General features: G+C 41.0%; 1 protein-coding gene across 1 annotated transcript; it reads right to left on the minus strand.

Annotated features, from left to right (window-relative positions):
* Positions 1–26,502, minus strand: LOC139159327 (vomeronasal type-2 receptor 26-like). The gene is made up of 7 exons (XM_070736649.1): positions 26,456–26,502; positions 18,670–18,828; positions 16,174–16,459; positions 9,161–9,997; positions 2,018–2,245; positions 1,346–1,472; positions 1–902 (listed from the first exon to the last, which is right to left on the minus strand). The coding sequence occupies exons 1-7, from the start codon at positions 26,500–26,502 to the stop codon at positions 1–3; spliced, it is 2,586 nt and encodes an 861-aa protein (XP_070592750.1).
* Positions 26,503–26,555: the final 53 nt, after the last annotated feature.

Raw genomic sequence — 26,555 nt, forward strand, 5'->3', positions numbered from 1 at the left:
TTAAAGTTTTTTTAGCATTAGATGTTCTTTGGTGTTCATGGCAGGTCTCAGGATAATAATGTAGCATTTGGGGATAAAGATGCAGCCCAGTAAACCCAGACTGGAGGCCAGGATGGAGAAGATCTGCACGGCTACCATGTATTTCCCCTTGGTACTCAGATATGTGGGAACAAAGGAGATCCAAACACTACAAAAAACCAACATGCTGAAGGTGATCAGTTTGGCTTCATTGAAGGCCCCTGGCAGATTTCGAGCCAGAAATGCCACCAAGAAACAAATGGCAGCCAAAAAACCCATGTAACCAAGAGCAGAATAGAACATGGTGACAGAGCCTTCATTGCACTGCAGCAGGATATGTTCTGGTTGGGAATGAAAGTCAGAATCTGGGAATGGGGGGAAGATTCCTAGCCATATCATACAGATGCCTACTTGAATACCAGAGCAGGATAAAACAATAGAGTTGGCCAGACTCTTCCCCAGCAATTTCTTCATGCTGCTGCCTGGCTTTGTGGCCAGAAACGCTACCACCACCATTATAGTTTTTGCCAGCAAGGAAGACACAGCAACTGAGAAAACAATACTGAAAATAGTTTGTCGAAGGAGACAGGTCATTTTCACAGGGTGACCGATGAATAAAAGGGAGGTCAAGAAAGAAAACAGGAGTGAAAGCAGGAGGATGTAGGTGAGTTCACAGTTGTTGGCTTTGACTAGGGGAGTGTCTCGGTATTTCATGAAGATTCCCAGAATAAAGGCAGTTGTTAGGGACAAAGCAATGGCAAAAAAAGCCAGGATGAGTCCCAGCAATTCTTCATAGGATAAGAAGCTTATACTTTTGGGGACACACTGATCTCGCTTCTTACTAGAATACTGATCATCTGGACACTTTTCACAATGGACTGCATCTGGAAAAAATGGTTAGCATGTATCTGTTTCTGCAGCTGTAGGAGCATGAAAACCATATGATTTCTGATATTATCTTGAAGGAATAATACAGTATAATATTTATGCCCAGAGCTATTCATATGACACAACATTAGTTTTAAAAATCAACACTTTTTTTTAAAGGCTGAATATTAATGTGTTTATCAGCTCTCAATACTTGTCCTCTTTCCCAAAACCAAGCATAAAAGTAACAACACAATAGAGATTAGCAACCTTTCATTATTTATTTTAATGCTCCCATCATTAAACTAAATTTGGTGATATTGCCCAATCTTTGAAAAGTTTGTGGATGCCTTCAAGAAATATGTTTTTCTTGCTTCTTGATCAAATACCACCAAAAAATCAACAGATAATTTTGATTGCATCCTGTTTTTTGTTGTTGTTTTGGATCCACCTACTATACCTTCTTGCCTAGAGAATGTTCCTTCCACACAGAGGGAACAGTCGTAGCAGCAAACTGGGGCTCCCTCTCTCACAAGCTTGGCATAACCTGGGGAGCAACTTTCTGTACATCTGGAATAAGGCACCATCTAAATAGAAATAGAAATATTAGTCAGGGCAATATATGAATTAGAAGGATTTACTGAACTCACTGGCTTCCAGACCCTCAGGAGCACATTGAGCAAAATAAGTCAAGGAATAGTGTCATGAACTTTAATTATTATACTTGTAAGCGGAAAATTAAAGGTCATTCTTTTTCTGTATCAATGTCCATTGTAGATTCCAAAACAGACTCATTGCCTTATTCTTCTTTCCAAAGGAAAGTAGTTCCATTGCAAAAGTTGCTTCTCTTTAGGGTATGTATGAGAATGATATAATTTTTTCTTACTGAAAACAAAATAATTTATAAATTATGGCAATATATCCCAGTTCAATAATGTAGATTGCAAGTCCCGCAATACAATGCAGCAGTTACTAGTATGCAATAGATTATTGTAAAATGATCTCTATTAAATTAATGCTTTAATTTCTCAATAAGTTATTTCAATTGGGATCAATAAGAATTATTTCTGAGCAGAAAAATTTCCACATATGGAGACAATTAGAAGTGCAAAATCCAAGCAGCCACAAGTACTTTGTTAAATAAAGTTGGCCATTGGATGGCACTTTGATTGACAGAAATCTTGACTTCTGAGGAAGCTTGTCTTTCTATGCTCCCAATTTTCATCCCTGCATCTGATTTGTTCCAAACTGATGTCCAGTGCATGATATCAAAGTCACCAATAGGAACTCCACTTTCATCAAAGGAAAGCCCATCTCTGGAAATATTATGCTGTTGGAAGTTTCTCAGGAACCGATGAAGCTGCAGCAACATAGGGAAAAAACAGGACAATTTGAGCCTTTATTCAATTTTTTTCTTGCTATTATTCTGGATGTACTCTGAATAATTCAACCTTTTCAAATCAGCACTAGAGTCTGAAACAGATTGATTCAGCATTTCTTGGGCAGCTTCTTTCAGTCTTCCTCCAATAATTTAGAGCTCTTTTTCATATAAACATGGAACAGATAACACCACATTAAGTGACTTTGTAACTGGCTGAAAAATAATATTTAACATGTAGTCCTTTGCAGAATCTCATCCATATGGAAGTAAGTAAGCAATGCAGGGATGGGTTCCAACTTACCTTGCTCTTGATTTGCTTCCTCCTGTGCCCGTGCATGCATGTGCAATGCAAAAACTCCCACATTTGTTTTAAAAAGCTAAAAACAAAATAGCAACACATGCACAGTGCTAAAAACTCGGCTTCTGTCATGTGCAGAATTCCCACCCTCAAAAAAAAATCTAATTTCTTTTTTTAAAAAAATAACGGTGCCCATGGACTGGTACTGATCAATTTGGTTTGGTGATATCATTGTAACATTGCTAGCAAGTTTCTACCAGTTTGGATGAATCGGTCCAAACTGGAGGAACCCACCTCTGAAGCAACGGGGTTCCCCAAGCTTTCATTTTAGGCCTAGCACTGTTCAATATTTTCAAAAAAGATCTAGGCGAGGAAATTGAAGGGGAACTCATCACATTTGCAGGCTACACTAAACTGGCAGGACTAGACAACACCCCAGATGACAAGCTCAAGATCCAAAAAGATCATGACAAATTGAACATGGCCCTCTAAGTAGGATGGGTTCTAAAAATTTTTACTACCAGTTCTGGGGTGTGGCTTGTTTTGTGGGCATGCCTTCATGATCATGTGACAATTTTCTTGTCTATTTATTTACTACTACTGAATATCAAATATATATTATTTTATCCTATGTTCGTTCTTTCTTTCTTTCTTTCTTTCTTTCTCTGTCTTCCTTTCTTTCTCTTTTTTCTTTCTTTTCTCTCTATCTTCCTTTCTTCCTTTTTCTTTTCTTTTCTTTCTTTCTTTCTTTCTTTCTTTCCTTCTTTCTTTCTCTTTTTCTTATATCTCTCTCTCTTCCTCCCATCCTCCCTCTTTCTTCATTCCTTTTCCTCTTCCTCTTTTTTCACTGTTTCTTTGTTTCTTCCTCTTTCTCTCTCTCTCTCTCTCTCTCTTCCCTTTTCCTCTTCCTATCTCTTCCTCTTTTTCTGCCATGGAGGTCAGCCCACACTACGTGTGTCATATTTCTTGCCATCATTTGTGGGATTAAAAAGCCATGTGAAACAGCCTTTAAGCCCATTTCCCAATGGGGGAGATGGGATCCCTTCCTCCTCCTGGAGCCCAGTCACTTTAAATCACACCTCTTTCCTGCCATGCATGGTGCACCCCCAGCACCACCCCCATTGGGAAGTGGGCTAAATTTCACTGTGCTGCTGCTCAAAGCACCAAAAGGAAATGTACTTTGATGAATGAAAAAGGCTATTTCATGCAGCACAGTGAAATTTAGTCCATTATCCAATGGGGGAGACAGGATCCCCTCCTCCTCCTGGAGCCCATGGTGAAGGAGAAGACATGTTGGGAGAGGAGGGGTATGTGCCGGGGCTGTTGCTGCCTTTGTTGCCACCAATAATCCCCTCATAAAAAAGCCAAAAACAAGATGGTGACACATGGGCAGTGCCAGAAACTAACTTACTTACTTACTTACTTACTTACTTACTTACTTACTTACTTACTTATTTATTTATTTATTTATTGGATTTGTATGCCGCCCCTCTCCGCAGACTCGGGGCGGCTAACAACAGTAATAAAACAGCATATAATAATAATCCAATACTAAAAACAGTTAAAAACCCATTATTATAAAAACCAAACATACATACATACATACCATGCATAAAATTGTAAAGGCCTAGGGGGAAAGAGTATCTCAATTTCCACATGCCTGGCGGCAGAGGTGGGTTTTAAGCAGCTTATGAAAGGCAAGGAGGGTGGGGACAATTCTAATCTCTGGGGGGAGTTGGTTCCAGAGGGCTGGGGCCGCCACAGAGAAGGCTCTTCCCCTGGGTCCCGCCAAGTGACATTGTTTAGTTGACGGGACCCGGAGAAGACCCACTCTGTGGGACCTAACTGGTCACTGGGATTCATACAGCAGAAGGCGGTCCCTGAGATAATCTGGTCCGGTGCCATGAAGGGCTTTATAGGTCATAACCAACACTTTGAATTGTGACCGGAAACTGATCGGCAACCAATGCAGACTGCGGAGTGTTGGTGTAACATGGGTATATTTGGGAAAGCCCATGATTGCTCTCGCAGCTGCATTCTGCACGATCTGAAGTTTCCGAACACTTTTCAAAGGTAGTCCATGTAGAGAGCATTACAATAGTCGAGCCTCGAGGTGATGAGGGCATGAGTGACTGTGACCAGTGACTCCCGGTCCAAATAGTGCCGCAACTGGTGCACCAGGCGAACCTGGGCAAACGCCCCCCTCGCCACAACTGAAAGATATTTCTCTAATGAGAGCTGTGGATCGAGGAGGACGCCCAAGTTGCGGACCCACTCTGAGCGGGTCAATGATTCTCCCCCCAGGGTAATGGACGGACAGATGAGATTGTCCTTGGCTTCTGCATATGCACAGAGGGAAAAAACTGGGGGGAAATTCCCCCCAATTTTTCACCCAAAAGAATTCAAAATAAATGTAAAAAAAGAGATGGTAGCGTCTATGAACCAGCACCTAGCAGAACCAGTTCCGTGACATCATTATGATATCACCAGTGGGTCATTACTGGTTTGGGTGAACTGGTCCAAACCAGGAGGAACCCACCTCTGAGAGGGTCAAAACATTTCCCAACCCACCAATAGGCAAGACAAGAAACAATGGTTGGGAACTGTCAAAGGAGAGAAGTAACCTAGAACTAAAGAGAAATTTTCTAACAGTGAGAGAAATCAACCAATGGAATAGCTTGCCTTCAGAAGTTGTAGTGCTCCATCATTGGAGGGTTTCAAAATGAGACCCAGACAACCATTTGTCTGAAATGGTATAGGGCAGTGATGGCGAACCATTTTTTGCTTGGGTGCCAAAAGGACATGTGTGCATGTGACAGCACACACATGTCCACATCCATAATCCCCCATGCAATACACACACAACCCCCATGTGCTGCCTCCCCCCATATGGTTCACTGAAGCCTCCAGACTTCTGGTAGGCTTGTTGGGTCATTTTTCGCCCTCCTCAGGTTTCAGGATACTTTCCCGAAGTGTGGGGAAGGTAAAAAATAGCCCAACAGGCCTACTGGAAGTTTGATTCTGAATTTACGGTAGGTCCATTGGGTCTGTTTTTTGCCATCCACAGCTTCTGCAGCATGGGTAGCATGAAAATGGCCTCTCCCCACCCTCCAGAAAGCCAAAACCAGCTGGCCAGTGCACACATGCGTGCTGGAGCTGATATAGGGTAATGCCTGGTGTGCTCTTAGATGTAGCTCCGCATCCCACCTGTGGCACATGTACCATAGGTTCGCCATCACAAGTATAGGGTCTCCTCTCAATTAGTGGGTTGGACTAGAAAAACTCTGAGGTCATTTAAAACTCTTATTATTCTATGTTTTTTGTTCTATATTTTTCTGCTTCACCATCACAGCCTATCTGAGGCAAGACCATTTGTAGATATGGGAAAACTTGTAATGGGAGAAGATGGAAAATACAATTTTACCATCAGTCCTGATCTAGATGAAGTTTGTGAAATTTAACTTTGGGCTAGGAATGTAACAAAAATTGCATAGTGATCACTTTCAAACAATAGCTATGGAAGCATATCCATTAGTTCAGGAGATGTGTGAATGAACCTTTTGTGGTCCTCAGAAGATGCTTTGATTTATATCTTGTTGCTATGTTAGAAACTTTTAGCCATCAAAGTCCAATTTTAATCCAGAACAAACAATCCAGCTGAACTCCTTAGCTTGTAGACTAGCATACAAATCTAATAAATTATTATTATTATTATTATTATTATTATTATTATTATTATTATTATTATTATCATCACAATCAAGGGTTGAGGATTGCTGGAATATTCTGATGCTTGTATTAATTTGGAAAATCACATTGTCACCATAGAGCTATTTCTGTCCAAAAGCATCCCAAAAAGTACAGGTTGTTTAACTTTGGAGGTTTTTTTCTCTATCATCTCTCTTTAACTCACTGTCAGAGTTCCATAGCAAATAGGCAAAGAGGAGAAGCCTAATAAAGGAGAGAATGAAAAAACAGAACAGACAAACCAACAAATAAAACAAAATGACGAGAAGGAGATAAAAACAAAAATATTAATGACTGATGAAACAAATTAGGGGAGTGGTATCTTAAGTGAAGTAAAAGAGGAACTGGAGTTGCAAGAAGACTTTTTTGGAAGAGAAACAGGGGCAAGACTAGATAATTTGGAAACTAGATAATGGAATAGGGCAGAGAAGGGAGAAATGTTTAAACTGACCAAGAAACTGCGGCATCACAAAGCTTAGTACCGGGAATAATACATGCATTAATGGGAATAAGGAGATCGCTGACCATTTCAATAGCTACTTCTGTTCAGTTTTCTCAAAAGACACCTTACAAAATAATACTATAGAGGGATATAGCATTGCTTCCAGCTGTACAGATTCAGCTCCAGTGATCTTAGAAGCCGATGTCTTAGAAGAACTTGAACGATTAAAGATAAATAAGGCAATGGGTGCAGATGGCATCCACCCCAGAGTTCTTAAAGAACTCAGATCTGTCATTGCTACCCCCCTGACTGATTTGTTTAACCAATCCTTGTTAACAGGAGAAGTTCCTGAGGATTGGAGAATGGCCAGTGTTGTGCCTATTCACAAGAAGGGCAGTAGAGAAGAAGCTGGTAACTACAGGCCAGTTAGCTTGACATCAGTTGTAGTTAAAATGATGGAGACTCTACTCAAAAAGAGGATAAATCAGCACCTAAAAAACAATAACTTATTAGACCCAAATCAGCATGGCTTTACTGAAGGCAAATCATGTCAGACTAATCTCATTGATTTCTTTGACTATGTCACAAAGGTGTTGGATGAAGGTGGTGCCGTGGATATTGCCTACCTGGAGTTCAGCAAAGCCTTTGATACGGTTCCACATAAAGAGCTGATAGATAAATTAGTGAAGATTGGACTTAATCCCTGGATAGTTCAATGGATTTGCAGCTGGCTGAAGCGTAGACATCAGAGAGTTATTGTTAATGGCGAGTATTCTGAGCAGAGTCAGGTTACTAGCGGTGTGCCACAAGGATCTGTTCTGGGTCCTATTCTTTTTAATATATTTGTGAGTGACATAGGGGAAGGTTTGGTAGGGAAGGTTTGCCTATTTGCCGATGACTCTAAAGTGTGCAATAGGGTTGATATTCCTGGAGGCGTCTGTAATATGGTAAATGATTTAGCTTTACTAGATAAATGGTCTAAGCAATGGAAACTGCAGTTTAATGTTTCCAAATGTAAAATAATGCACTTGGGGAAAAGGAATCCTCAATCTGAGTATTGTATTGGCAGTTCAGTGTTGGCAAATACTTCAAAAGAAAAGGATTTAGGGGTAGTGATTTCTGACAGTCTCAAAATGGGTGAACAGTGCAGTCAGGCGGTAGGGAAAGCAAGTAGGATGCTTGGCTGCATAGCTAGAGGTATAACAAGCAGGAAGAGGGAGATTATGATCCCACTATATAGAATGCTGGTGAGACCACATTTGGAATACTGTGTTCAGTTCTGGAGACCTCACCTACAAAAAGATATTGACAAAATTGAACGGGTCCAAAGACGGGCTACAAGAATGGTGGAAGGTCTTAAGCATAAAACGTATCAAGAAAGACTTAATGAACTCAATCTGTATAGTCTGGAGGACAGAAGGAAAAGGGGGGACATGATCGAAACATTTAAATATATTAAAGGGTTAAATAAGGTCCAGGAGGGAAGTGTTTTTAATAGGAAAGTGAACACAAGAACAAGGGGACACAATCTGAAGTTAGTTGGGGGAAAGATCAAAAGCAACATAAGAAAATATTATTTTACTGAAAGAGTAGTAGATCCTTGGAACAAACTTCCAGCAGATGTAGTAGATAAATCCACAGTAACTGAATTTAAACATGCCTGGGATAAACATATATCCATCCTAAGATAAAATACAGAAAATAGTATAAGGGCAGACTAGATGGACCATGAGGTCTTTTTCTGCCGTCAGACTTCTATGTTTCTATGTTTCTATGTTTCTAATTAGAAAGAGATAAAGATCCAAGAGAGAACGGGAGGCAAGCTAAGAAAAGAACAATTAAAGCTTGAAAGTGGACAAGAGATGATGGATAGAAAGGTAATATTTTTAAATATAATAGTGGCATAATTAAAAGTTATAATAGGGATTGAAATGACAGAGCAGGAGATTTGCGATGCTGTGATTTCAATGAGGCTTCCCTCGCTGGGAAACCCCACCTCTGGACTTCCGTTGCCAGCTGAAGCACTCGTTTTCATGCTGGTGGGATTCCCCTGCTGAGATTCCCCTGCAGCATGGCAAAATCCGGAAGTGGGGTTTCCCATGGAGGGGAGCCTCAAGGAAATTCCACCAGTGCGAAAACGGACGCTTTGGCTGGCAAAAGGGGTGAATTTTGGGCTTGCACACATTAATCGCTTTTTCATTGATTCCTATGGGAAACATTATTTCGTTTTACAAACTTTTCACCTTACGAACCTCGTCCTGCAACCAATTAAGTTCGTAAGACAAGGTATCACTGTATCACAAATTGGGCAACTGCTCTTTGGAATATCTCACCCATTTCTACAACTAATTTAATATTGAGGAATTGGAAGGGGAGAATCAATGGAACCTCAAAGGAGAAGACTTACCTGCCATGGCTGTACAACCTGGGGTGGTTGGTGGTATCCAACTTGCATTCTCCTCTTACTCTGTTGGAAGGAAGAGGCAATACTTAGGACCCAGGCCACAATTTGAATTATTTGGGAAATACTGGAGGAATCCTGAGACAGGATTCTTGTAATCACATCATGGGGTGGGAATTCCCAATTCTCATTTTCTCTGCATTTTTTCCAAACTTTCTTAGATAACACAGGAGTTGAATAAAAACATTGGAATGCTTCCTTTCCATAGAATAGGACCATAGATGCATAAGAATTAAAGTCATAATACTGAGTCCTTCTCTTTGTCTGGATGAGGAAGGAAAACAAAGCGTTTTTATTTTGGAGATCAACCCAGAGGTCAAAAATACCTACACTTAAAGCTGTCAAAGTTGTTGCAATCCACACTCTTCCCACAATGGATTTATTAGTCATATCAATTTTTTGTATTACTGCTGCTAACATTCCTGAGCTTTGAGAATCCAGTTGGCATACTATAATTTTTATTTGACTCATGATAAGAGAACGGAACATTTCCCTTTTTTCTTGTGTGAGAGCTTCTCCAGCACTTGTCTGCATATTTGCTTCTGGGACGGTTCCTGAGAGGACAATGCAAATCCCATTTTTTAGAGCGAGAACTTCCAAGTGTCTTTTAAATTTTTCTCCTCTTTCATTGTCCTTAGAAAGGAGGCCAATCCACGTCCATTGGAACTCCAGGAGCAGCTTGATGATTGCTAGATAAGAAGGTTCTTGGTTTGGGGTCATCCGATATGAAAAAGGAAAATGATGATTTTGCTCAGCCATCTGGTTGATGACACTATAGTTGATCTAAGATCAAAGAGAAGGTATTGGTAGTTTGTGTCAGTTTTAATGCTAAAAGTCAGATGGTAAATCTAAGGGCCTTTCCCCACTGCTGAGAGAAGTTTCAAATGACAGGTACATGAATTTTGCTAATTCCCTTGATGTTCTGTCCTGTTGTCTTGTATGCTCCCTTTGAAACCAGGGAGCTCTGAATTATCTGTGGGTAATGTTCATGGGTGGTTCTCATAGAGCACACACTTCTGGTCACATTATAACCCTGTGGGTCAGTAAATTAGTCAATCAGAATATAGCTGGAAAGCCTTCTAGTCCAACCACCTGTTTAAGAAGGAGACTCTAATCCAGGGGTATCAAACTCAAAACCTGGGGTGCTTAGATCTGGTCCATGGGGCCACCTTGGAAATAGCAAAGGGCCACCCTGCAGTGACTCCACCAGCAAAAATGGAGCTACAGTGGGTCACACATGGCCCTCCAAAGCTCTGTTTCAGCTGGCAGAAGGTTGCAAGAGGCTGTCCCAGCAAAAAAAAAAAAAAAAGCTTGCAGGGGCCATGCAGAGCCCACCCCCAGCTCCATTTTAGCTGGCAGAGCGTTGCAGGAGGTCATCCCAGTCAGGGTTGGTTTCTAATTTATTTTACTACTATTTCTGTGGACATGGCTAATTTTGTGAGTGTTACTTGATGGTCATGTGATAGTGGGCATGACTTTGTGGCCATGCAACTAGATGGCTGGGGCTTTGTGGTCATGTTATTCCATATTTGAAGCTTTGTGGTTATATGACTGGGTGGGAATGGCAAACTCATTGTCACTCAGGTCAAGGGGTAACTTGCCTAGCAGCTCCCCTCTCAGCCACTCCTTGTCACACCCAGCCTCAATATATCTAGAGTTCTATAAAAATGTTGTCCATCTGTTTTCAACTTTATTATCTACATATTATAAATGTACTTTCATAGACCACTGAAAGGAGGAAATGGCTCACATGCTTTGCCCAAGAGTATGAAAGGAAACAGGCTTTTAAGAAGCTGCCAGAAAGAAGGAGTGGCAATGTATTTTCTAAAGCACCAGAAGGCAAAACAAGAAGCAATGGATGCAAACTGAACAAAGAGAGAAGCAACCTAAATCTAAGGGGAAATTTCTTGACAGCAAGAACCAATATAGGTGCAGAAATATTTCAGTCATAATTTCACATATAGAATAACCATTTGTGTAATACAACCTGCACATTGTCCAAAACAGTAATTAGTATTATGGTTGATGTTTGATAGCAAGCTTAAAAGTCAAAGATCACAAGAGTGCATCTTTCACTGTATACAAAACAATACATACCAGGAATAGCATATTAAGCTGGACTTATGCAACCTGATGTACAAAATAAACACACACATATTTATGGTTTGGATTATAGACATTGAATGCATTTAAATCCCTGAAAAATATGGGGTAGCCCTGGGTCAAAGAAAGGCAGTAAAATCATTCTATTGATGGCCCAGGAAGCTTTGTAGCTTGCTGAGCAGCCCCCGCTTCCCCACCACAGTTGTAATGCCAGCGGCTTTGGGAGGCACTGGATAACAGGGAGAGGGGTAGGCTAGCATGAATGCTTATCTGTATGTATGCAGGAAGCAGTTGGATGTATGTGTGGTAAACGTGAGGCAGGTGAGCATCTTAGTGGGGGGACTGATTTGGAGGTATGATCAGCCAGAGATCACTACCGGTTGAGGGAACCATGCCATATTTCCGCTAATGTTTCTCCCAAATCACTCTGAACCGGTAGCAACCCACCACTAGTCCCAGCCATAAACAGAGCTTGAGAGCCTATTTTTGCTGGCAGAGCATTCAGGCCACCAAAGGAGCCCCTGACACAAGTGACATCATCATTGCTATAGTGGAATATTTTTAAAAAAAACTGATAAACATATTAATTTTTCATAGATTATAACTGCTTACTTAATTGTGGGGTTTGAAATATTGTTTGTTATATCCCTCCCACAGCAATTGTTTAATATTGGTATATTATTTTATTGGCTTCATTCATATAATTGATAGCAAATATTTCTATGTATACTCTTTCATTGGCTGAATTTCTTTCAAACACTTGAAATGCAGAAGTCAGTTTAATAACCTCACTTTAAGAAAATAACCCAAAACAGATGGCATTGTGCCAAGTTCCAGTTTAAAATAACAAAAAGTAACAAAAAAATCTTCTTCCAGCATATTAAAAACATAAAAAAGTCAAGGAAATAATTGGTCCATTGCAGGGAGAAAATGGCAAGAAGGTGACAAGCAGCAGGGAGAAAGCAGAGCTACTTAACACGTTTTTTTGCATTTGACTTTACACAAAGGGAAAAAACAGCCCAATCTATCAAAAACAGCACCACAAAAAACATATTAGGAACACAAGTTAAAATGGGGGTGGTGGTGGTAAGGGAACACCTGTGCACCCTAGATGAGTTCAGATCACCAGGATCAGATAGATTACACCATAAGGTTCTGAAGGAACTGGCAGACAAGATCTCAGAATAACTGAACTATATCTTTCAAAGATCCTGGAGCAACAGGTAATTACTAGGGAATTGGAAAAGAGCTGATGTAATTCCCATCTTCAAGAAAGGAGAAAGAAAACCGATCCAGGAAACTACAGACCTTTAAGACCTCTTCAAGCAGGAAGAGCGAGATTATGATCCCGCTATCTAGAGTGCTGGTGAGACTACCTTTGGAATACTGTGTTCAGTTCTGGAGACCTCACCTACAAAAAGATATTGACAAAATTGAACGGGTCCAAAGACGGGCTACAAGAATGGTGGAAAGTCTTAAGCATAAAACATATCAGGAAAGAAGGAAAGACTTAATGAACTCAATCTGTATAGTCTGGAGAACAGAAGGAAAAGGGGGGACATGATCGAAACATTTAAATATGTTAAAGGGTTAAATAAGGTCCAGGAGGGAAGTGTTTTTAATAGGAAAGTGAACACAAGAACAAGGGGACACAATCTGAATTTAGTTGGGGGAAAGATCAAAAGCAACATGAGAAAATATTATTTTACTGAAAGAGTAGTAGAACCTTGGAACAAACTTCCAGCAGATGTGGTTGGTAAATCCATAGTAACTGAATTTAAACATGCCTGGGATAAACATATATCCATCCTAAGATAAAATACAGAAAATAGTATAAGGGCAGACTGGATGGATCATGAGGTCTTTTTCTGCCATCAGTCTTCTATGTTTCTATGTTTCTAAGCCTGACCTCAATACCAGGGAAGATTTTGGAAAAGATAATCAAGCAACGAGTCAATGAACAGCTAGAAGCAAAGAAAGTAATAACTAAAAGCCAAATTGGGTTTGTCAAAAACAGATCATGCCAGACTAATCTTATAGCATTCTTTGAAAAAGTGACAAAATTAGTGGACCAGGGGAATGCTGTTGATGTGGTTTACTTGGACTTCAGTAAGGCTTTTGACAAAGTAGATCATAACCTACTACTAAATATAGAAGAAAAATGTGGGATGGGCAGCAACACCACCAGATGGATTCAAAACTGAATTATTAAACCACATTCAACATGTAGTGCTTAATGGAACTACATCTGGAGGGATGTATGCAATGGAGTAACCCAAGGCTCTAGATCGGGAACTTATCAAATTTGCAGATGGCACCAAACTGGCAGGAATAGCCAACACTCCAGGTGCAAAATACAGAAGGGTCTTGACAAACTTGAACAATGGGCACTATCGAACAAAATGAAATTCAACGGTGAAAAAAGTAAGATTCTGTATTTAGGCAACAAAAACAAAATGCAAAGGTACAGTATATGTGGTACATTGCTCAATGGTAGTAACTGTGAGAGGGTCCTAGTGGACAACCATTTAAATAGGGATAGGCTCAAAATTCAGAAAGATCTTGATAGATTAACACTGCAGGCCCAAATTAACAAAATGATATTCAATATTGAGAAAAGCAAAGTCCTACACCTAGGCAAGAAAAAACAAGAGACATATACAAACTGGGAGAAACCAAACTTAGCACTAGTGACTGTTAAAGATATCTCAGAGTCTTGGTGGATAACCAAGGAAATATGAGCCAACAATGTGCAGCGGCAGCTAAAAAGGCCAACACAATCTTAAACTGCATCAACAGAGGGATACACTCCAAGACTAGAGAAGTACTTATACCACTATATAATGCCCTAGTCAGACCACACCTGGAGTACTGCATTCAATTCTTGTCACCTCACTTCAAAGGGACATAGAAATGCTGGAAAAGTTACAGAAGAGAGCAACCCAAATGATAAAGGGGCTAGAAACCAAGACATATGAAGAGAGGTTGCTGGAACTGGGCATGGATAGTCTAGCAAAAATGAGGGCCAGGGGGGGACATGATAGCAGTATATAGGTACTCGAGGGGTTGCCACAGAGAGGAGGGGATCACACTATTTTCCAGGGCACCACAGGACCAGACCATGAGCAACAGTTGGAAACTGAACAAGGAGAGATTCAACCTGGAAATAAGGAAGAACTTTCTTATGGTGAGGGTGATCAGCCAATGGAATGGCCTGCCAGCGGAGGTTGTGAATGATCCAATGTACTGCCATCTGACTGAGGAGGTGTAGATGACCTGTAAGATCCCTTTCAACATGAATGAATGAATGAATGAATGAATGAATGAATGAATGAATGAATGAATGAATGCTAGCAGTGTGCAGCAGCTGCCAAAAAAGCCAACACAGTTCTAGGCTGCATTAACAGAGGGATTGAATCAAGGTCATGTGAAGTGTTAATACCACTTTATAAGGCCTTGGTAAGGTCACACATGGAATACTGCAGTTTTGGTCACCACGATGCAAAAAGGATATTGAGACTCTAGAAAAAATGCAGAGAAGAGAAGGGGACTGGTGGCTAAAATATATGAAAAACAGTTGCAGGAATTGGGCATGGCTAGATTTATGAAAAGAAGGACCAGGGGAGACATGATAGCAGTGTTCCAATATCTCAGGGTTTGTCACAAAGAAGAAGGAGTCAACCTATTCTCTAAAGCACCTGAGAGCAGAACAAGAAGCAATGGGTGGAAACTAAACAAGGAGAGAAGTAACTTATAACTAAGGAGAAATTTCCTGACAGTCAGAACAGTTGGAACAACTTGCCTGCAGAGGTTGTGAATGCCCCAACACTAGAATTTTTAAAGTAAATGTTGGATAACCAAGACCTCCAAGATCCCTCCCAACTCTGTTGTTATTATTATTATAAAATAAGAAAGAATATTATAATATACTTTCTTCTGTCTTGTACACTAGAGAAGATTTGTGAAAGCTGCTTTCGGGAGGTGCCCTCTAGCTATCTTGATCTATTCATTTTTTCTTCATATCTTTCTTTTGGATTTTTTTTCATTTCTGTCTCAAGATTATAAAAATGAGGAATTTCTCACTGTGAGAGTTATGAAGAGTTGAAATAGTCTGCCTTCTGGAGTTCCATTGCTGGATATTTTCAAGGAAAAATTGGACATCAATTTGTCTGTAGTGTTCTGACCATTCTCCTCAATGTAAGGAGTTGGGCTTTTTATTCTATAATTCTGTAAAAAATCTGAATTGGTCAATAAATTTTCAAAATGTTTAAAAGTTGCTGATTCAATGCACATATATTTTATGACAATGTCCTACCGGTTGATGGGAACTATGAGGTAGAAGGCGGTCTCCAAGATAACCTGGCCCTGAGCCATGAAGGGGTTAATGACTTGTGCATTCAATTAGCAAATTCTCTAGGCAAATTAGGGAAGGATAACATTTATTTAATGTGATTCAATCAAATGGATTCTCGAGTTACAAATGTAATTGGCAGGCTCTATTATATTGGTAACTTCAAGGTTACCTGTACACTGTGTGTGTGTGTGTGTATTGTATACGTATATATACATGAATACCTATGCCTATGCATATACAGTATATATGTATATGCATATACATACATACATATATAGACATACATATACAATGGCACAGTCATATATGTGTGTGTGTATGCATGTGTATATACATATATGTATATGTGCATGTGTATGTATGTATGTGTGTGTGTGCACGCATTTATATTTACACATACATACATACATCAGTGGTGGGTTCTAAAACCCTTTACTACCAGTTAAAGTGCGCACTCGAGTACGCACATGATGCATGGAATTAATTTTATTTGGTTTTACACCTGAGGAATTTTATAGATGCTCAAGACATTGGAAACATGATCAAAGAGTTCAGAATCCATCTGTTCAAGAATCGCCAGCAGGTTCTTTTGTCTTCCACATCTGTAATTTGGGACATTCTCCTGTCCTGTAGACAGCACATCCAGCATGGCCGCATATGTCATTCTTGCACTGAAAAAGTTCTGATAGATGTTGTAGCCCAGGGTGATGTTGGGTAAAAGTCTTGAATTCTGGTTGACTTCATGAACAGCCAACAAGAAGGGCAGAATGTGGTAGAAGATGTTCTCACTGCAACATAAGAAATTTCATCATCTTCAGTTTGGATTTTCATGAATGCATATTAAATTAAATTAAATTAAATTAAATTGAATTGAATTGAATTGAATTGAATTGAATTGAATTGAATTGAATTGAATTAAATTAAATTAAATTAAATTTTAATTAAATTTTAATTAAATTTTAATTAAATTTTTAATTTAATTAACTTGATTTGATTTTTCTATGCTGCCCAATTCCTGAAGGACTCTGTGCAGCTTACAACAGCTTTATTTGGTGCAATGTCAAAAAAGATAATGAGATTTTATTTATTTTATTTATTTATTAGATTTGTATGCCACCCCTCTCCGCAGACTTGGGGAGATACTTTTACTCAAAAAGAAAATGTGGTTGTTTCTTACTATTTTAACTGTTTCAATCTGGTTAGAACAAACATTTGCAAAACCAAAGCACTTGTTTTATTTACTTACCTGTTTGCACTCATTTCAGTTCACAATAATCCATAAAATGTAAATAAAACCATACTGTTACACACAGGCACCAGAGTAGATATACTCATAGCAGTGAAGAACTGCAAAAAAATTTACTACCACCCTGTGGGTGTGGCTTATTTTGTGGGTATGGCTTGGTGACTTTGTGACCAGGTTTGAGTGGCTTGATGATCATTTGACCAGGTGGGGTGGCTTAATGGATCATGTGACTGGCTTAAAAGTGGTTAACCTGACATCATGCACATCAAGGGTTTGGATTAGGATTAGTGTGCTTGTTCTCTCCTCGCCTCAAAGAGATACAATTTCCCTATTTACTATTACTGAATATCCAAAATATACTATTTAATTCTATGCATATTTGCCATATCTGTACATACATATTACACACAGGAGCACAAAAAATACAATATCTACTATATAAAGTGTATGTTTATAGACACACACACATGCACGCACACACAGCTCTACTAAAATTATACATTAAACCTCATTTACTGCAATAGGAAAAACATACCCAGATTCCAGAAGGGGGGGGGGGGGAATCAATTGTATTGTGATCATATGACATGATTTCTTCCTGTTATACCACTCTGCAGATGACAAACTGCTAAATTCAAGTGTTGAATTAGCAAGAGGTATTACCTATCTGAAGATGGATATCTCTTCAACAAGCCTTCTTTAGACCTAGAGATTTGTTGCAGAATACTCATGGCTTTAGAGTTATTCCCCTATATTCTGCTGTTAACTACATTTAACGTGATTCCTCTGTGACTAAACATTAGCTTGTCACATAAAGTTTCTCCCCTCCTTGAATTTTATCCTTTTTATTTTGTATCCCTTTTTATTTAAACTGAAAGGAACAGGAGAAAGAAAGAGTGGAGAGGGTGGTAGGAATTATAGAGCAAATGTAAGGAAAGGGAAGAAAAGTCCAAAAATCCAATCACTTTATTGGGAGTTACTGTTTAACTATTGTTAATAAATAAATAAAATAAATATGAATGAATAAGGTGCTGATTCTCCACAGTCCCAAGGCAATCATTTTGAAGGCAGGCAGAATCCATCCAGGCAAGATTCATTGTGGGACATTGGCAGAGCCCAGTGTTTCCCAGTGTTGAGGTTAACAAGAACTTAAAAAGAAACTTTGAAAACTCAGGTTTTACAAAATCATCAGGTTAGAAACATAGAAGACTGACGGCAGAAAAAGACCTCATGGTCCATCTAGTCTGCCCTTATACTATTTCCTGTATTTTATCTTATAATGGATATATGTTTATCCCAGGCATGTTTAAATTCAGTTACTGTGGATTTACCAACCACGTCTGCTGGAAGTTTCTTCCAAGCCTCTACTATTCTTTCAGTAAAATAATATTTTCTCATGTTGCTTTTGATCTTTACCCCAACTAACTTCAGATTGTGTCCCCTTGTTCTTGTGTTCACTTTCCTATTAAAAACACTTCCCTCCTGAACCTTATTTAACCCTTTAACATATTTAAATGTTTCGATCATGTCCCCCCTTTTCCTTCTGTTCTCCAGACTATACAGATTGAGTTCATTAAGTCTTTCCTGATACGTTTTATGCTTAAGACCTGGAGTCTTCCCCAGGAGCCTTTCCTCTAAAGCAAATTTGGATGAGCAATAATGACTTGCCTTTCCAAAATGAGATCATTCCTAGAAAAAACATTGGAGCAGATAAAACCAATCACCAGAATCCTTGGACGTGCTGACAATTACCTTTTCAACTGGTGTGTTGGAGGCTTGGAGAATGTAAGTTGGTACAATCGAGCTCCGATTCCAGACATTATTCCAGTAATCCAGTAGTCTCCTGGCTTGTAGTAATGGAACCAGTCCTTTTCTTCTATTATCACCTTTAATGGACATTTCATCAGCATACTGACACAGGGAATTTGAGACAGAAGCAGAAGCAGAAAGAGCTGTATATACAGCAACAGCAACATTTGACATACACTATACTGCAAGTTCTTTCTTTGGCACAGAGCTAAATCTCTGAGATCATAAAAGACCACAACTATAGTGAAGAAGGTCCAGTTTGTCCCCAGATTTGGAGAGCTATCTGCAATATCAGATTGCTAAAGTATTTTCCCAGCTTTACCCCAAACTCTGCTCTCATCACAGGAGGCTGTTACAAATTGGATTATCACATGTTGTGTATCCCTTTTGTTGTCACATTGATTGGCAACTAATTGTTGTGGTGAACATCTCATAAACCTTATTCAATTGAGAAGAAATAATAATGATTATTTTAATAATTAGAAGGGGAATAGAGAACGATCATTGCCATAAAAGTGCCTTTACTCAGGAGAATAATTCTAATTTGAGAGTCGAGAAAGAAACAATTCATGGAAGTCTGATTATTTTTGGTCTCTAAACTTATTCTTGAGATTCTAAAGATTAAAATGTGAAAAAAAACCCACTCTTGAACTAGGCAGTGGGCCATTATAATTCCTTCTTATTTTGCCCAGTGTGAATGAGGCCATCTTCCTCAATGAAGGCTAGATACATTAGAATGGTTAACTGCATTTAAAATAATGGTTTGATTAATTTCTATATTGTTATAATAATAGAGTTTGGTTCTTTCTTTGATTTTTTTTGATTTTTCTTCCTTTTCTGAATTACAACTTCCCTTTTTTTCTATTATTTTTAGTTGATAAAGTCTTCTTTTGGGTTTTGGGTTTTGGAGAATACATAAGAAGGAGGAGTAGGCATTGTGGCATACCTGAATTACTAAAGGATAAGGATATTAATTTAATAAGGTTTAAAGGAAATCAAGTTTGAATTCAGTTAGAAGAAAATCAGATATCTAGTTGACAAAATTAGACGTCAAGGTTGGGTGTGTGTGTGAATTGATACTGGAAGTAATAATAGGGAACTAATAACTTTTTTTGAGGGGGAGAGATTAACTATAATTAACCTACTAACTCAATACTGTTTTTATTATATTTTGAAACTATTTTAAAATGTATTGAAAAAGTTTGTATGGAGAAAAATAAAAATAAAATACCCCGAAAAAGAATGGTTAACTCCAGATCACGACATACTGAACAACCTATTGGAGCCTCGGTTTAAATGTCTTTTTTCTTTCAAAATGTAGAAGACTATCAGTCTTCATGGTTACAAAGAAGATCTAATCAAAATTCCCTGGGTCATCAATCTGAAACAATGGCCCATTACTGACATGGTTCAACGAGGAGCTCCGGGAGTTGAAACGCCAAAAGAGACGTCTAGAGAAGCGATGGAGGAAGAGTAGGTCTGAATCTGATCGAACACTTGTAAGAGCTTTTATTAAGACTTACAAAGTGGTGCTCAAGACGGCAAGATGCGCGTACCATGCCGCCTTGATTGCATCAGCGGAATCCCGCCCGGCCGCTCTGTTTAGGGTGACCCGCTCCCTTCTTAACCAGGGGGGAGTTGGGGAGCCCTTGCAGAGTAGTGCCGAGGAGTTTAACACGTTTTTCGCTGATAAAGTCGCTCAGATCCGGGCCGATCTCGACTCCAATTGTAAAACAGAGTCGACTGACAACGAGTCAGTCGAGGTGACTGGGGCACGTACTTGTCCACCTGTCTGGGAAGAGTTTGATCTGGTGACACCTGATGAAGTGGACAAGGCCATTGGAGCTGTGAGTTCCGCCACCTGTTTACTGGATCCGTGTCCCTCCTGGTTGGTCTCGGCCGGCAGGGAGGTGACACGGAGCTGGGCCCAGGAGATTACCAACGCTTCCTTGGGGAGGGGAGTTTTTCCATCACTCTATAAAGAAGCGCTTGTGCGCCCCCTCCTCAAGAAGCCTTCCCTGGACCCAGCCGTACTTAACAACTATCGTCCAGTCTCCAACCTTCCCTTTATGGGGAAGGTTGTCGAGAAGGTGGTGGCACTCCAGCTCCAGCGGTCCTTGGAAGAAGCCGATTATCTAGGTCCCCAGCAGTCGGGCTTCAGGCCCGGTTACAGCATGGAAACCGCTTTGGTCGCGTTGATGGATGATCTCTGGCGGGCCCGGGACAGGGGTTTATCCTCTGTCCTGGTGCTCCTCGATCTCTCAGCGGCTTTCGATACCATCGACCATGGTATCCTTCTGCACCGGTTGGAGGGGTTGGGGGTGGGAGGCACTGTACTTCAGTGGTTCTCCTCCTACCTCTCTGGCCGGTCGCAGTCGGTGTTAGTGGGGGGTCAGAGGTCGACTCCGAGGTCTCTCCCTTGTGGAGTACCCCAGGGGTCGGTCCTCTCCCCCTTGCTATTTAACATCTACATGAAACTGCTGGGTGAGATCATCCAAGGACATGGGGTGAGGTATCATCAATATGCCGATGATACCCAGCTTTACATCTCCACCCCATGCCCAGTCAACGAAGCGGTGGAAGTGATGTGCCGGTGCCTGGAGGCTGTTGGGGCCTGGATGGGTGTCAACAGACTCAAGTTCAACCCGGATAAGACGGAGCGGCTGTGGGTTTTGCCTCCCAAGGACAATCCCATCTGTCCGTCCATTACCCGGGGGGGGGGAATCATTGACCCCCTCAGAGAGGGTCCGCAACTTGGGCGTCCTCCTCGATCCACAGCTCACATTAGAGAACCACCTTTCAGCTGTGGTGAGGGGGGCGTTTGCCCAGGTTCGCCTGGTGCACCAGTTGCGGCCCTATCTGGACCGGGACTCATAACTCACAGTCACTCATGCCCTCATCACCTCGAGGTTCGACTACTGTAATGCTCTCTACATGGGGCTACCTTTGAAAAGTGTTCGGAAACTTCAGATCGTGCAGAATGCAGCTGCGAGTATGCCCATGTTTCACCATCACTCCGCAGTCTGCATTGGCTGCCGATCAGTTTCCGGTCACAATTCAAAGTGTTGGTTATGACCTTTAAAGCCCTTCATGGCACTGGACCAGAATATCTCCGAGACCGCCTTCTGCCGCACGAATCCCAGCGACCGATTAGGTCCCACAGAGTGGGCCTCCTCCGGGTCCCGTCAACTAAACAATGCCGGTTGGCGGGCCCCAGGGGGAGAGCTTCTCTGTGGCGGCACCGGCCCTCTGGAACCAACTCCCCCCGGAGATCAGAACTGCCCCTACTCTTCCTGCCTTCCGTAAACTCCTCAAAACCCACCTTTGCCGTCAGGCATGGGGAAACTAAACATCTCCCCCTGGGCACGTTGAAGTTATATATGGTATGCTTGTATGTGTGTATGTTAGTATAGGGGATTTTCTTAAATTTATAATATTTTAATTAATTGAATTGTATTGGATTGTTTTTCACTTGTTGTGAGCCGCCCCGAGTCTTCGGAGAGGGGCGGCATACAAATCCAAATAATAAATAAATAAATAAATAAATCTTCACAATAGCAGTAGCAGACATATATCAATTTACAGTGCTTGTACAGCCCTTTGTAAGTGGTTTACAGAGTCCACACATTTCCTCTGACATTCTGGGTCCTCATTTTACAGACCTTGGAAGGATGAATGAAAAGCTGAGTCAACGTTGAGCTGATGAGAATTGAATTGCCAAATTGCAGGCAGCTGGCAAACAGTACAAATAGCCTGCAATACTGCATTCTAACCACTGTGCCTCCTCCTCCTCCTGATGTGATGACATTTGCTGTCTCTTACATAAGGTATCTAGTAGGGAACCAAGAGATAATGCTAGATGGTGCTCTTCGGAGAGGGGCGGCATACAAATCTAAGTAATAAATAAAAAAAATAAATAATATCACAATGCTGAAGGTGAAGGGCTAAATAAAATTTGTGGACCTGAGCCCATGCTTAATGCTATATAATGTACAAGCATGCAATTTTATGCTAAGTGTGCACCTGAGACCTCTCTCCATTGCATCCTCCAAAATCATTTGATGAAGAGTAAATCAATAACTAAATCAGTTATATATATATATTGCCTGGAAAATTAGTTCAGTGGTAGGATTCAATTTTTTTACTACTGCTACTGTAGATGTGATTCCTGCAAAATTTGATCGCCACACTCAGGAACTGCTATGTTTCTCCCACTTTGTGGGAGAAAAAAAACTGGCAAATTAGGTAGGTCCCCCAGAACCTGGAAGTCTGTGACTGTCTGGGAGGTTAAACAGGACTGAACCTGATATGGGCTTGAATAGTATCTTTTCAATGCTCCTTAACCACCTACCTTCCTGGGTGGAGATTGTTCCTTCCATAGATGGAAAACAGTCATTAGATAAGGTCAACATAATAATTAGATAAGGTCAATATAGGCTTTTTGACTGCTATCTGTTTCATGGTGGCTCTCTTGACCTGAAAACTGCCAGGGACTTTTAATGATACTAAGTGGATCACCTTCAGCATGCTGGTCTTCTGCAGTGTTTGGATCTCCTTTGTCCCCAACAGTGATGGATTCTAAATTTCATCAGTACCAGTTCATGTGTGTGCGCGATCAGGGCCGCCGATAGGGCGGTACTACTGGGAGTGGTGTCACGGGCCCGGCCATGAGGGGCCCCCGGTTTTGCCCGCCGGCCTCCTGGAGCCTACAGTAATTTGTGCCCAATGAGCAGCTCCTCGCACATGCGCAGTACCGGCCCTCTCTTGCCGGCCGCCTGCCTCACCAATGAAAAAGGCAGGCCCTCTAGCCCTCGCGAGGCAGGACTCGAAGCCCCGACGGAGCCTTTGGCAGCGCGGTCCTCCAGTCCCAGAATAAAGCGTGCGGCGAAGGTAGGAGCCCCTTCGGGGTGGCAGTTGCGCTTGTGTTAGTTGCGCTTGTGTTAAATTTTGTTTCTTTCCTAAGCAGCCTTCTGTGAAAAAAGTCAATTTGGGAACGAGTCGTTCCCAAATGGATTTTTTTACACAGAAGGCTGCTTAGGAAAGAAACAAAATTTAACACAAGCGCAAGTTGTAGGCTTCGCACGCGTGCGCCAGTGTCCCCCAAAAGGCCTCCCCGCACACCCTTTTCCAAGGGCGCGCACGAAGCCGCGACCACCGCCGCCCCCGCACCCCGTGCCTCTAGCCCCCTTGTGCCCCCGTGGCTACTCGCCGCTGCCCTCGCCCGCCCGCCCACTCTGCCTCTCTTTCCTCTCTGCAGGCATTCTCACAGCGGGGGCCGCCGGCCAGCGAAGGCGATTTTCAATGTCGGGCGTGCGGGCTGACGCGCGCTCTCTCCATCTCCCTGCTAGCCTGCCCAGAACATTCAAAGTAAGAGCAAAGGTTTTTCTTACTTTGAATTTTCCGGGTTGTGCTGGCAGCAGCGGGATGGGGAGAGCGCGCGTCAGCCCGCGCGCCCGACATTGAAAATTACTTTCGCCAGCCTCCGGAGAATGAGAGAGAGTGAGAGCGACGACAGAACAAGATAGAGAGAAAGTGAGAGAGAGAGAGAGAGAGAGAGAGAGAGAGAGAAATAGGGGTAGAGAAAGAGATAGCAAGAGAAAGAGAATGAGAGAGAGAAAGAGTGTGAGAGAGAAAGCAAGAGAGAGAGAGAAAGAAAACAAGAGAGGGAAAGTGAGAAAAAGAGAGAGAGAGAGAGAGGGGGAGAGATAGAGAAAGAGAGAGAAAGAAAAGAGAGAGAGATGAGAGAAGAAGGAAGAGAGTCAGAGAGAGGAAGAAAGCAAGATAGAGAAAGAGAGAGAAAAAGATAGAGAGAGAGAGAGGAAGAAAGCAAGATAGAGAAAGAGAGAGAGAAAGAGAGAGGAAGGAAGAGAGTCAGAGAGAGGAAGAAAGCAAGATAGAGAAAGAGACAGAGAGAGATAGAAAGAAAGAGAGAGAGGGGGGGAAGAAAGTAAGATTGAGAAAGAGACAGAGAGAGATAGAAAAAGAGAGAGAGAAATGAGAGAGGAAGGAAGAGAGTGAGAGAGAGGAAGAAAGCAAGATAGAGAAAGAGAGAGAAGGAAAGAAAGAAAGAGATGAGAGAGGAAGGAAGAGAGGAAGAGAGAGGAAGAAAGCAAGATAGAGAAAGAAAGAAAGAAAGAAAGAGATGAGAGAGGAAGGAAGAGAGTGAGAGAAAGAGAAAGAAAGCAAGAGAGAGAAAGAGAAAGAAAGAGATGAGAGAGGAAGGAAGAGAGTGAAAGAGAGGAAGAAAGAGAGAGAGAGAAGAGTGGAAGGAAGAGAGAGAGAAATGATAGAAAAAAGGGGAGAAAAAAAGAGAAATGAGAAAATGATTGAGGCAGAGAATGACAGAAAAGAGAGAGAAACAGAGAGAGAAGTGATTCTTGATTTAAAGCATATGGTAAAAGCACTTAAATAATAACAGAAAACCCCCCAGCCCTCACCTGTTTTTATTAATAGTTTTGCTGGTTGTTTTAGTTTTAATAGTAATGGATTTTGGTTTTTTAAAATTATAATTGACAAAATTGAACGGGTCCAAAGACGGGCTACAAGAACGGTGGAAGGTCTTAAGCATAAAACGTATCAGGAAAGACTTCATGAACTCAATCTGTATAGTCTGGAGGACAGAAGGAAAAGGGGGGACATGATCGAAACATTTAAATATGTCAAAGGGTTAAATAAGGTCCAGGAGGGAAGTGTTTTTAATAGGAAAGTGAACCCAAGAACAAGGGGAAACAATCTGAAGTTAGTTGGGGGAAAGATCAAAAGCAATGTGAGGAAATATTATTTCACTGAAAGAGTAATAGATCCTTGGAACAAACTTCCAGCAGACGTGGTTTGTAAATCCACAGTAACTGAATTTAAACATGCCTGGGATAAACATATATCCATCCTAAGATAAAATACAGGAAATAGTATAAGGGCAGACTACATGGACCATGAGGTATTTTTCTGCCATCAGTCTTCTATGTTTCTATGTTTCTATTAATTTATTTTAATAAAAAAGAAGGATTTATTTGTTTGTTTGTTTGTTTGTTTGTTTGTTTGTTTGTTTATTTATTTATTTATTTATTTATTTATTTATTTATTTATTTATTTATTTATTTATTTATTTATTTATTTATTTATTTATTTATTTATTTATTTATTTATTTATTTATTAATTAATTAATTATTTCTATGCCGCCCAGTCCCAAGTTTTTCCTTATTTCCAGATTGCATTTCTTCTTGGTGAGGTTCTGCCCATTGCTTCTTGTACTACCTTCAGGTGGCATGGAGAATAAATAGATGCCATCTGCTCTGTGGCAGCCCTTTAAGGATTGGGAAACTACTATTATATTTCCCCTCAGTTTTCTATTTATTGAGCTAAACATACTCATTCTCTTAGCCCTTGTTCATAGGATTTAGCCTCTAGGCCAGGGGTGTCAAACTCAATTTCATTGAGGGCCACATCAGGGCTGTGTTTGACCTCAGAGGGCCAGGGGAGGGCTTGCCCAGGGTGTGTGGCCATGGTGGGCATGGCACGGGATTTGGGGGGCAGTAGTTTTAAAATGGCCGGGGGGGACCAGACACTTAGGCTGTATGGGGCCCCAAAATTCCTGATGGTGGCCCTGTGCGCGATGCTTCTGCGCATGGATCAAAGCATCCAGGGCGGGTGGAAGAAGACCGAGGCTGCTACTATTGGTTAGTAGAACCAGACTGGACTGATAGCAACCCACCACTGGTCCCCACTTACCTGAGCATGAAAGGGAAATACATAATGGCTGCACAGATGTTCTCCATCCTGAACTCTAGCCTGGGATTACTAATAATAATAATATAATTATAATAATAAT

The sequence above is a fragment of the Erythrolamprus reginae genome, chromosome 2 (assembly GCF_031021105.1).
Source record: "Erythrolamprus reginae isolate rEryReg1 chromosome 2, rEryReg1.hap1, whole genome shotgun sequence".
Taxonomy (NCBI): Eukaryota; Metazoa; Chordata; class Lepidosauria; order Squamata; family Dipsadidae; genus Erythrolamprus; species Erythrolamprus reginae.